Source organism: Belonocnema kinseyi, chromosome 2 (assembly GCF_010883055.1).
Source record: "Belonocnema kinseyi isolate 2016_QV_RU_SX_M_011 chromosome 2, B_treatae_v1, whole genome shotgun sequence".
Lineage (NCBI taxonomy): Eukaryota > Metazoa > Arthropoda > Insecta > Hymenoptera > Cynipidae > Belonocnema > Belonocnema kinseyi.
In genome coordinates this window covers 81007975-81020832 of record NC_046658.1, presented here as the reverse complement: position 1 = coordinate 81020832, position 12858 = coordinate 81007975, and the positions used below count along the sequence as shown (strand labels likewise).

The 12858-nt window shown below is 29.7% G+C and overlaps 2 protein-coding genes across 3 annotated transcripts in view; one reads left to right on the top strand and one right to left on the bottom strand.

Annotated features, from left to right (window-relative positions):
• Nucleotides 1-444: 444 nt before the first annotated feature.
• On the bottom strand, nt 445-11646 carry LOC117168436 (repressor of RNA polymerase III transcription MAF1 homolog). The gene is made up of 5 exons (XM_033354082.1): nt 10711-11646; nt 10499-10648; nt 5105-5386; nt 4862-4981; nt 445-2129 (listed from the first exon to the last, which is right to left on the bottom strand). The coding sequence occupies exons 1-5, from the start codon at nt 10791-10793 to the stop codon at nt 2057-2059; spliced, it is 708 nt and encodes a 235-aa protein (XP_033209973.1). The 5' UTR covers nt 10794-11646; the 3' UTR covers nt 445-2056.
• A 320-nt stretch (nt 11647-11966) lies between these two features.
• LOC117168435 (GATOR complex protein WDR59) overlaps nt 11967-12858 on the top strand; it is a 32654-nt gene continuing 31762 nt past the window's right edge. For both annotated transcript variants that reach the window (XM_033354081.1, XM_033354080.1), the window contains exons 1-2: nt 11967-12208; nt 12333-12382. In XM_033354081.1, coding sequence (XP_033209972.1) covers nt 12155-12208; nt 12333-12382 — 104 coding nt within the window. In that variant the 5' untranslated portion in view covers nt 11967-12154. The remainder of the gene's footprint in view (nt 12209-12332; nt 12383-12858) is intronic.

Here is a 12858-nt window from a genome sequence, read left to right as displayed (position 1 = left end):
TTTGTTAAAATGTGCACTTTTGTCAGAGAACATTAATTTTCCTGATTGAAAATTTATCTTTTTGGTCAATGATTTATTTTTATAAGTGGAAAAATTCAACTGTTTTGATCGAAAATTTATCCTTTTAGATTGAAATTTATCTTACTTTGTTGAAAATGACCTCTCTTTGATGAAAATTCGTATATTTTGTTGAAAATTCTACTTTTTTCAAAGTAGAAAACAACTAATGTGTTGAATTTTTTTATCAACAATGAAGTTATTTACTGATAATTTATATTTTTCATTTTTGGTTGAAAAATTATCTTTTTCAGTTGAAAATTCAACTATCTGGTTAAAAGTTAATTTATTTGTTTTAAAATTTAACTATATAAGGAAAAGTGAAACATTGGACAGGGAACAATCAGGGGTTAATCAGTATATAAGAATTAAAGACCAAACACTAAATTCACTTTTACATCCAATTATAATTTCACTCGAACTTCTCTATACAAAATTAAACTACTTATATCCTCTCACAAGTTTTCCGTACTCTTCTCTCTTAATTTACAACTCTCATGTCTGACAAAAACAGCCTTTTGCACGTCTACTTACAATTTGATTTTTTCTGAATAATCTTATATAAGTGATTTTGTGATTTAAACATAAATTAGGGAGTTAAGGGGGATGTGTTTTGAAGATAGTAGTATGTAGCTTAAGAACTAATAAAAGATTTCGGTAATAAGGGGTGTAATGTGTATCTTTAAAACTGTTTTTAGAAGTTATATAAGTGCATCGTAACCTAATGTGACGAAATGGTGAATTTCCCTCCTAGAAAAATATTTTCATAATAAAATACAGAAAAAAAAACTGAAGTACAATAATGCAAAATTCTAATTTTATGGCAAAATTTTATTAATTTACCCGTGAAATTTTTTTATTGTCCGAATTCTAGCAAAAACTTGCAGTTTATAGTAAAATTCGAATAGTTTTACAAAATTATAAAAGTAATTACAAAAAATTACAATTTCGCATTCTTGTACTTTATTGAAAATCATTATATTTTATTCTAAAAATATATTTCGAGCGTAGTTCTCTTCCACCTGGTGCAAATTCAATGAACCATTGGACTGTGGTATATTTTATGGGATTATTGCTAATTCTCACTGACACTGATTATCTGGTTGAGATCTTTCTCTGAAAATCTAGATAACATCTTCAGCTTAAAGGTATTATTAATTCCGAGTTAGTCAGATGGTTCTCAGGTTTACTTGACAACAAATAAAACAGTCGAAAAATGAGTACGTATTTATAAGTCTATCATACTGGTGTGCGCCAACCGAATGATTTTAAATCAAACACATCAATATCGAATTTCATTGAACAGCTCTCGCAGCAAACACTACACAAATAGGAGCAACAATATTTCAAGTGATTAAATAGTGTAAATTCGCTCAAAATAATATCATAAGCGAATTTAATCATATTAGGAGAATCAACTTACTCATCCTTTGTGACAAACAGAAGTCTAAGCTTAAAGACTGAAATTTCGAATTGATTTTCAAATCTATCATCAAGAATCCGTCATTGACAAAGAAGAAATGACAGACTGCAATTCGAATTTCCTGTCGACTCTGACAAAATACTTAATCTACCTTTAGATTGCGAACGAATCCAATCACTAGTAAATCGACAATTCAGTACGTACACAAACAAAAATTAATTAAGATTAAATTAACAGAGATGCTTTACAATCGTATCAATAATAACTTTTTGAAAGTAGATTATAGATTAAGAGATAAAAATCCTCTATTCCCAGAATTGAGCTCTCGTTTTTAATTTCAAGGATCTCACTTTTTTAAACTCATCGCTCATAAATAATTGCAAAAAATCGCTTCATAAGTCTCAATGCAAAAAATACTGTCAATCTCACCAATTTTGAAACTTGGCGATATAAGTCAGGAGAAAGAATTTTCGTTTGACGGGAATAGACAACTGCAAATCGTCAGAAGACGTTTTTTAATCCTGATAATATATGAAATAAGTAAGGAATCTTTTTAAAAGTTGAAGTAGCTTAGAGCTAGTTGTAATCTTCCTCGTCTTCATCCATTGCAAAGTCACTCCCAATGCCAGAGTCAAGCGCATAAATGGGACTAAAATAAAAAAATGAATTCGGTATTAATAATTAAAATTAGCACTGAGAAAGAATTAATGTCTATACCAGAAATCACAGCAGTTCAGTAGTAGTTCAATTTCAGGTAAAAAAGGGTGGTTTTTTTTCTCGAAAAAAAAAAGGAATAAAAGGCGAGTCCATTTATTATTAAACAATTTTTATATCATATAGGTATCTCGCGAATATTGCAAAAAATGCCCCCTAATAACAGCCCCCTTTTTTGGAAAGTTTTCTAATCATTTTTGGGTTTCAAACATTTCTTTTCAGCTAACTTTGAAAATTTTATTCAACATTTCAGCAATTTCTACTTATAAATCACAATTTTTAAAAAATCAAGAAGTTTGAAAATCGATCTCCTTTGTAAGAAATTTAATCTTTTTTGGTTAAAAAAGCAACTGTTGGTTGAAAATTAATCTTTTTTCGTTCAAAATTCATCCATCTTGTTAAAAAAGCGTAATTTTTATAAATTTTTGTTACATTAAGCTGTTTTTGGCTTAAAATAAAAATAATTTTTTTTTTTAATTCAACTATTTTGATGAAAAGTCAGTTTCTCGTGAATAAAATTAGTTATTTTTAACTAAAAATTTAAATATACCACTTTAGTTGATAATTAATTCATCTTTATTGTAGAAAATTTAAAATTCTCCTGAAAATTAATTCTTATAACTGAAAATTTAACTATCCTATTTTTGTTTTAAAAATTAATCTCTTTTGGTAGAAATTGCATCTTTTCTGGCTAAAACTGCAACTATATGGTTGAAAATGAATCTGCTTCGTTTTACGATTAAATTATTTTGTTGAAAATTAAACTATTTTGTTAAAACTATATTTTTTGTTGGAAATTTCATATCTTTTTAAAAAATTTAATCTTTGTTGATTGAGAATTCAACTAATTTGTCGTAAATTCGTCATTTTTTGTTAAATTTCTGTGTTTTTGGTTCAAAATTAAAAAAATTTTGATTGAAAATTCAACTACTTGGTTGAAAGTTGAACTGCTTTGTTAAAAATACATTTATTGATTATATATTGATTATTGATACATTGTTGGTCTTAAAATTTAGCTTTTTTTTTTGTTAAGCATGCGACTGTTTAGTTGAGGATTCAACTATTCTGTTAAAAATTTGCATTTTTCGTTGAAAATTCGTCGTTTTTGGTTGAATTTAAATGTTTTCTTTTTTTGTCAAAATAAAAATACTTTTTGTTGAAAATTCACCAACTTAATTGGAAGTTGAACTACTTTGTTAAAAATTAATTTTTTGGTTGAGGATTAAACTATGTTTTTGAATAGTCATCTGTCTGGTTAAAAACGTAACTGTTTTGTTGACTGAAACTAAATTCTTTTAAAAACAAGTTTAAATCATTCCATTTTTTATTTGGAAATTCATCTATTTTGTTGAAAATTTAATCATTTTTTTTTTTAGTTTAAAATGTTACTATTTGGCTGAAAGTTAATCTTTTTGGTTAAGAATTTTACTATGTTGTTACAAATTCGTCATTTTTGGTAACATTCAACTATTTTTAGTTTAAAATAAAAATGTTTTTTGGTTGAAAATCTATTCTTCTAACTGAAAACTTAACTATTACCTTTTTGTTTTAAAGCTCAGGTTTTTTTGTTAAGCATGCGACTGTTTGCTTGAGGATTCAACTATTCTGTTAAAAATTTTCATTTTTCGTTGAAAATTTGTCGTTTTTGTTTGAATTCAAATGTTTTCCTTTTTTGTCAAAATAAAAATACTTTTTGTTGAAAATTCAAAAACTTGATTGGAAGTTGAGCTACTTTGTTAAAAATTATTTTTTTGGTTGAGAATTAAACTATTTTTTTTTTAATTCATCTACATGGTTGAAAATTTAATCATTTTTGGTTGAAGATGGGACTGTTTGTTTGAAAGTTAATCTCTTTGGTTAAGAATTGTACTATTTTGTTAAAAATTCGTCATTTCTGGTAACATTCAACTGTTGGTTGAAAATCCATTCTTTTAACTGAAAATCTCACATTTCCATTTTTGGTTTCAAAAGTTATAGTTTTTAGTTGAAAATGCGACTGTTTGGTTTAAAGTTAATCTTCTTTGGTTGAATGTAACTATTTATGATTAAAAATAAAAATATTTTTTGGCTGAAAATGCAACTTCTTGATAGAAAATTCGAATACTTGGTTGAAAGTTGAACTTTATTAGAAAATAATTTTTTGTCGAAGATTCCTCATTTTAGTTGAATTTTGTTGTGGTTAAAAATTTATCCGCTATACGTTTTTTTTTTTAAATTGAAAATTAATGCTTTCAACTGAAAATTCATTTTTTTATTGTATAACATAAAATATTTTTAATGAAATTTTAACTACTCTATTTTTTGTATGAAAATTCATCTCGTTTAGAAGAAATTTTTTGTTTGTTAAAAATTCAACTGCTTCATTGAAAATTAATCTTTTTTGGTTGAAAATTCGACTATTTTATTTAAAATTGTCTTTCTGGTTGAATTCAACTGCTTGTGATTTCAAATTAAAATCTCTGATTAAAAATTGAACTATTTTGTTGAAAACTAAATCTTTTAACTAAAAATTTGATAATTCTGTTCATGATTGTTACCAAATTAATTGAAACTAGGTAAAAAAGGGAGGAAAAGATGAAAATTAGCTCAAAATTTTCGACTTTAGATTTTTTTAGGGGTAGCTGTGATCCCTGCTACACTTGAAAGATACCAGAGTTAATTACTCACTTTATGGCTCTGCAAGTAAAGAATACGATTCTCTTTAGTTTTTTGTTGTAGAAAAAGTAATTGAAGGACCACAAACATCCGTCTTCCCCGAATGGATCGGATGCCAAATCTGGATTGTAACTGAAAAGCAATTTTGTTTATAATTAAAGTATCTTTCGTTAATCATTTCGTACTTAATTTTCGGCCAGGTGGATTAATTTTTTAATCCAGGCGATGTGAAAGTAGAAATCCTTGATAAGTTACCTGTAAATGTCGCACTCGCTCATAGAAATTTCATCCTCCACGGCGGCCCAAAGAGCAGTACGAAGAGTACGATAATGATCTCCTGCTGTAGCGCTGAGATTGCTGTCAACAGCATTCATGACCCATTGCAAACTTGGTTCTTTGCTGAATTCATGACTCTTTGCATCGGAGAAATCGTAATCAGGATGAAAAGCAGAATTCAAGGTGGCAATCAAGTAGAACAAAGTCTTGCGACTGATTGTGTCACACAGAGGGCCATCCTCGTCACCAGAAATACTGCGACTATCATTAAAAAAAGAGAGACCAACTATTAATTAATAAGAATTATTAATCTGGAATGTTTTAAGAAAGTATTTTTATTCAGGGTGTTCAGCGATTCTTAGGAACGAACTTCAAGGCCTTTTCCACGTTTTACAGGTCAAGAAGTTCAGTTTTTCCAGATCTCCTTTTTACATCAAATAATTAAATAACCGTTTCTTATAGATGTAAAGAATGAGTCATTTAATTTTTCATTTCAATGGTTAAAGATAGCAAAAACAGGTTTTTTGCTTGTTGCAACTAACCTTTGTCTTTCAGAAAAAAGTGTAATTAAAAATTGTAGTCCTTACAAATATATACAAAATGACGTGTCGTACATTTATATTAGTTCATTAGTTTACCTAGAAAAAAATTAAAATCACCCGAAAGTGCCTTTTTTTAAATATGCAATTATTATTGCAATAATTAATTAAAAAGTTTTACACTTTCAGAAAATATGTGCCTTATCACCCTTAAGAAGGTTGACAAACTTCAGCCCAAAATAATTTTTTTCATAATAACTCATTTTTTATTAAAAAATTGACTACTTTTCAACGGAATTTCTACAGATTTGGCCGAAACCATCTCAACAAAAAGTGGGCTATTGTCCTCTACGAGAGTTGAGGTATCAAGTCGACTTAGCGGCAAAACGATTGTTCATTATTCAATTGCACAAAAATGGGTACAAAAAGATACATTTTTTGGTCATAAACAAATAGAATAACTTTGTCAATTTTCACTTTGTGGAATCGAGATGAAATTTATTTGATTAGTGCTATTTTTAATATATTTTCAACAAGAAAAATTGTTGTGATTTTTTTTCCTCAAAAATGACTTCTACTGCAATTTTCAAGTTACCCAGCTGAAATTACATAAAATATAGAATGTGAGCTGCAATATTTGTTTTTAAATTTCCAAGGTAGTGCATTCATATTGTATTGTTGATTAGGTTGACTGATTATGGAAGAAGGATCGACGTGTTGTTTGGCGGCGGAGTGGGGGAAATCGCTTCTGCCGTTCACTCGCTCGCGCTAGAATTCAATTCAGGCATTCAAATTGAAAGAAGTTCGTATATTTCAGAAACTAATTGGCATATGAAGCTGTTTTTTTATATTTAATTTGGGCATGTAATAAATTATCCTAGAAAAGCATTTTTGGAAAATTTTCGAAATGTGGGATACAAACCAAAGAAAATTCACGTTACTTTTTTCTAATCTGAAAAATTAGTTATTATGCGGAAAAAATTGCTGCAAATATTATTTTCATACAAATTCATTTATTTACATAAATTTAGTCAATTCCAGAGTTTTTAAATACGAAGAAAGCTTACAGTATATTTTAAAAAACTCTGAAATGGACTTTAGGTCACATTTAACTCCCCAAAAAAGCCTTTTTAGCCAGGGCGCCAAGACTACCCCTATTTTGAGGACTAATTACTCAAAAGGTATGACCGCAGAGAAAAAATTTATACTAGCATACTTATTACAAATTATAAGTACTATTTTTCTGAAAAAAAAAAAAAAAAACATTTGTTTTCAATTCACTCTTTCAAAGATAAACGCCAAAAAGCACTTTTTGGACGTGTTTTGTTCAACCCTTCATTTCAAGTTCAACTTCTTTTATGTTATCTACCAGTGCCTTAAGGAATATGTATGTCAAGTATTAATCATTTATTTTGAGTTTTTTATAAATATTTTTAAAAATTGGCCGCCAATTTGAATTTTTTTCACCCCTAAATTTATAATTAGCAACCACCAGATACATAAAATCACTATTTTTGTGGTTTTAGGACTGGATTTGTTCAAGTTATTTAACTTAAAAAATGATTTTATGGAAATATTTGTTTAAACAAATAAATAACAATTAGCGGCAAGATATTTTTTTAAAACTTTTCATTACACATCCTTAGCAACACAATACAAGAGGTTTCATTCAAAATAGGTAGAACGCCGCCAGGTTTCCTAGCTTTCCATTTTTAACGTCTAACGTTACTCTAAAAGTAGAACTCATTAATACCCTAAACTCCTAAAAATCTTAAAAAATCTTTTGAAAATGATCAGATCCGTTAAGTCTGATGAAATCCCTAGTAATCCTACTGAAATCGAATAAAATCCAGTAAAATATTTTCAAATTAAATTTTGTAGTTCCTCTGAAATCCCGTACAATTTGATCAAATATTGTAAAATAAATTGAAATCGCTTGAAATTTTGCAAATACCATAAAAATTCCTTGAAATTTTCGAAAACAATTTAAATTCCTTAGAAAATTTGTAATCTCTTAAAGTTTTCTATGATCCTACGAAATTCTTTGAAACTCTTTGATAACCTTTTAAAATTCTTTAAAATTTGTTAATCTCTACAAATCACTTGAAATCCCGTAAATTATCTTAATTTTTAAAAAAAATTTTTAATTTTGTGAAATCCCTTGGAATATTTTTAAATACTCTAAACACTTTAAAAACCTGTACAATTCTTTCAACCCCTAAAAACAGTTAAAATCCTTTAGAATCCATTGGAATCTGTTTGAACGTTTGAAATCTCAGGAAATTTTAAGAAATGCTTTAAATTGTTTTGGAATCTTTTTGATATTTCGATTTTTGGGGTGGCGGGTATGTACTTTAATCCAATCAGTGAGGTAATTTGAGAAAATAGCATTAGTATCATTTTTTTCGAAATAGTAGCGAAATAGTTGCACCGTTAAAAAAAGTCAAAAAGGGTCAATAGTGGCTTGAGGCCGGAAGACCAAGAATCTATTGACGAAATTTGCGTAATACACTCTTTAATGCTTCAGGAAATAAAATTCAGATTAAATCAAAATTTAAATTCCTCTGTAACGTTCAACATTAAAATTTCACGACAAATTTCTTGGAAATTAAAAAAAAACCGAAGAATCTAACGAATAAATTTGGAGGAAATACTTTTAAATGTTAATCTGCCTTAAAGAAAATGTCCAAATTTGATGGTTAGATTCTTGGTTTTTTAAAATTTCGTGGTGAAACTTGAAAAGAAATTTCAATTTTGATTTATTCTGAATTAAACTTTTTTAATCTTATATTTTTACGTGTATTATCAATTGATTTCCAATAATTTATCGCCGAGGGGTATATAACTTTTTAATTTAAATATGCATTCCAGAATTTGGAATGATAAAATTTGGTATTCAATTTTAAATTCGTAAAATTAAAGATTTTTTTTTTTTTGAATTGCTCAAATTCAAATTGTACAATCAATGGAACCTGAAACTTATTTACTTTTCGATTGTGGATGTGTAAGACTACATTTAATACATTTTTAATAAACCTCTTATACCTAATCTACTTTGCGAAATTGAAAAATAATCATACATTGCTCTAACCTTCCAAACAAAGAACACTTGCTGTCATAAAATTAATCTTTTCCTCGATACGAACTAGTCACTGAGACAATACGATAAAAAACATAGTCAAGATTGTTTATTCAGCAGGCTTTATCTTAAAAAACAACGTTCGCGTCCCAATTTGTTAAAATAATCTTTTTGATGTATCATTTACAAATCTGCGACTTAAATGTTCGTACACGAATTTAAACAACAAGAAGTTTGTTTTGTAAACAGCCTGCAAGGTCAATATTCTTACGACCTGAAATTTGAACTGGTAAAAGTAAACAATTGAAAAATGGTTTCTTGAAGATGGACTGATCTGAAGACAAAGAACCTACCCAAACAATATTTTAAACGATTTTTATGGCGTCATTAACGAAATATATGACACTTTCAGAATAAATCAAAATTTAAATTCTATTTCAGCCTTAAAAACTAAAATATCAATAATAAATTACCTGAAAAACCTGGAATTGTCAGGAAATTCGTATGTACCTTGAAAAACCTAGAAATCTCGGGGAATTTTTGTTCAGTCAGGCAATTTTTTCGAAAGCGTGATTAATTTTAATAAATTTGCAATATAAAATTTAACAATGACTTTTTATCTGTAAATGTAGCTTTATATTACTGTATTTAACTATTCTGCAAAAATTCGTTTTTTTGTTGTTTGTAATGGACTTGTTAAACTGAAAATTTACCCATTCTATTTTTGGTTGAAGATTGATCATTTTTAGTTTAAATTTTAAGTATCAGGTTCAAAATTAATCTTCCTGCTATAACAATCAACAGATGATTTGAAATGGTTTCTCTTTTTTGACTAAAAAATTTTCCTTAGTTGAAAACGCGTTTTTTTTGGCTGAAAATAATTTTTTGTTATTGAAAATTTAGTTATTCCAGTTGAAACGTTAACTATTTTTATGAAAATTAATTTGTTTCAACTCTAAATATTAGTACTTCAGTTACATATTTCATCAGTTTAGTTAAAAATTCATCTTTGGGTTTAGAATTCGTTTTTTTGTGTTGAATTTCTTTTAACTGAAAAATTAACTATTAAATATTTGTTTGATAATTTATATATTTAAAATGAAAACTTATATTTTGTTGTTGAAAATTCAATATTTATACTTGAAAATTTGGGAATTTGAAGCGGGTTAAATCAAATTTTATATAGTACCCACATTAATTTTACCTAAATATGTCTTGAATTTTAGTTTTAAGATCAAATAAAAATATGTTTGAATTATTATTAAAATACAAGGCCTGTATTCGCTCGTTCTTTATTTCACTAAAACAAACAAAAATAAAAAAACTGAGAAAAAGAGAATTAAGGAAGGGGATTCTTAAAGGTGCCTTGTCCAAATTTAATCATGATAGATTTTTTTACTTCGAAGAATTTCGTAGTTAAATAAAAAATTTCTAATATTTTTGGACTTTGAAAGCCTTAAATTATTAATTTGGCATTGTATTCAAAAAGTTTAAAATAAAAAATTGATTAGAGAACGACTGGAAATTACTTATTGGTATATCAGAGAGCCTCTCTGGCTTTATCGGATGTAAAAAAAAAAATACAATCCTTGTTTTGTAAACATCTGAATGTCAACACCGTTGACCTTAAACTTGAATTAGTTTCCATTAAAATAGAAGAATTTCCGATAACTTCATTCCTTGTTCTAAAAACGCTTTCTATCTAGTTCAGGTGTATTTTTCAGAGTTAAAGAGAGAAAAGAACCGGCTTTATACCTGCAGTAACTTTGCGCTGGAGATGTCCCAAGAGAAGTCTGCGGTGGTGACAGAGCTTGAAGATCATGTGGAGTGACTCCTTGCTCTGAATTGAATCTTTTATAGAGCTGTTTATCATTCCCAGCCATTTTGCAGGAATAGCTCTCGATCCTGCAAAAAGAGAAGTTAGAAAAAATTGGAAAATTCGAGGAAAGCAAGGAAGTGCGCCTCACCTTCCTATTATTTTGCTGTCACCAGTCGTAATCGACAGAGCGCTGTTGATCGCTTCAAATCGCGAGCTCTCCAACAGCTTCATTTTGGCTCTTTTTCTCCTCTGAATTTGGACAAACGATCTCGCAATAAATGATCTTTGATGTTTGAATCGATCTAAACTTGTCGTTCAACGAAAGACACTCACGTTCATCGATCGTAGCTCAAAAAAATCTTTCCACCAACAACGTCTTTCAAAGAAATCGTTCAGTAGCGACGTGCTGTTAGGAAACTTATACGATTTCTAAGACTTATTGTGTCTTTGAACATTTTTTTCTTGTGTATGAAGATTCCTTTCCTCTTCGAGTGCACGAAGTTGATTGTTGATTTAATGGTTCGTCGCTCGGTGCTGAACTTGAGGTACATTACAAATCAAGAAGAGTAATTGGGGCCCAAATCAACAAGGTTTATAGACTCGGTGCAATTACCTAGCTTCGGAACCTTGGGTTATACACTTTTCGCGGGCGATTCGCCAGCGAAAAGTAGATTGAGTAGACTCGTCGAGAGCAAATAAACGACCTGACGCTTGTCCAAAAAGGAGTTCAGACCCTGACCGAGAAAAAAAACACTTCACTATATTTTTTCTTGTTCTGGTCAAAAGATGGACGCCGCAAAACGAAAGAGATGGTGGAGGACACTTGAGGTGAAGGATTAGTTGTCAAAACTTTTACTCGAGAGCCTGCTAATGGTGAAAACAATCCATGATCACGAACATTGTTAGCCACTCACAGAAATTAAAGATTTGGATGAACCACCAGCATAAAAAAACAACTCCACGATAAACACTGTGATTTTTCAATACTCGGCGGACACAAAACTAGAGCGATATTACGATAACTGCATAAAAACGGTGCACTAACGCGTCCTATGTGACAGAAATAGCAACACAAAGCGTCCAAACTTCTTTCTCAGTTTCTCTATCTATCTCTTTCCTTATGCTGCCACTCTTGCTTTGATGTCATGGGCAGTCGACGGTCTTAGGGTTCCTGAGGGGAGCGCGGAGTGCGAGGGGAGAGGTTATGTTGCGCGAAACTGCGAAACTTCCATGGACTTGCGTCGATGATGCTTGTGTGAAAGTAGCCGACTTGGCTTGCATATGGATTGGATTTCGCTGACTCACACTTGCCAGATCTCTACACTCACTGACGCCTAGCCACATATGTGTATGTGACGCGCGGCCGCGGCCATTGAAATTGAATTGCAGTTGGTAGGGATGTAAGAATCACAAGACCGCCAACAATGCTTCATGAAACTTTTCATCGAACCAACGTTTCATGAAACTTTACATCCCTATGATTCCCTATAGCAGTTGATGCAGTTGATACAATTGATACAATTGATACAATTGATATGTTCCTAACCTCACTCAATGTGATGACAGTATAGTCGCAGTTTTCAATCATAAAAATGTCAAAACGTTGGGGTAGTAATTATGTGGTCACCGAGCATCGAGATTTACAGGTAAATAAGCTTGGATTTAGTCAAAAAATTTTCTCTAACATTGTTTGTGCCAATAGGACTCTAATTGTTGAAGTCAAACCCAACTCACAAGAGTGATAATTACTGCTATGATTTTGTTTTATAGGCCAATACCATGGCAGTTGATGCCACTGGTAACTTTGTTTTATTGGCAGGGTGAGTATGTTTTTTTTATTTAAAAATATATCATAATGTTTGTACACGGAACTGTGAATTTAGAATTAATTTGGTACCCACAGTTCTCTTTTTTTAAGGCAACCTGAATATATTTTATTTTTAATATATGAGGAGGTTTGGATTTCAGGGTGGCTGTAAAACTTAGTTTTCAAAATTCCCTTATTAGTCCAGTCAACGGGGAACAAATATCACTCAAAAAAAAACAAAAAAAAAATAGTAAAAGTAGCATTTTTTTCACAGGTACGTTGGCAATGGCTTTATAAAGATATTGTAAAATGTCCTCAAACATACGTGTACGGCAAAGTTCCGAAATTGTGGAAAGTGTTAAACAATAACATGTTTTTTAAAATTATTCGAGAACGGTTGATTTTAGGTGGAATATGGTGATGTGAAAAAATATTCATAATTTTATAGTGCACAAAAAAGGTTCTATCTATTGTGGACCTACTATCAAT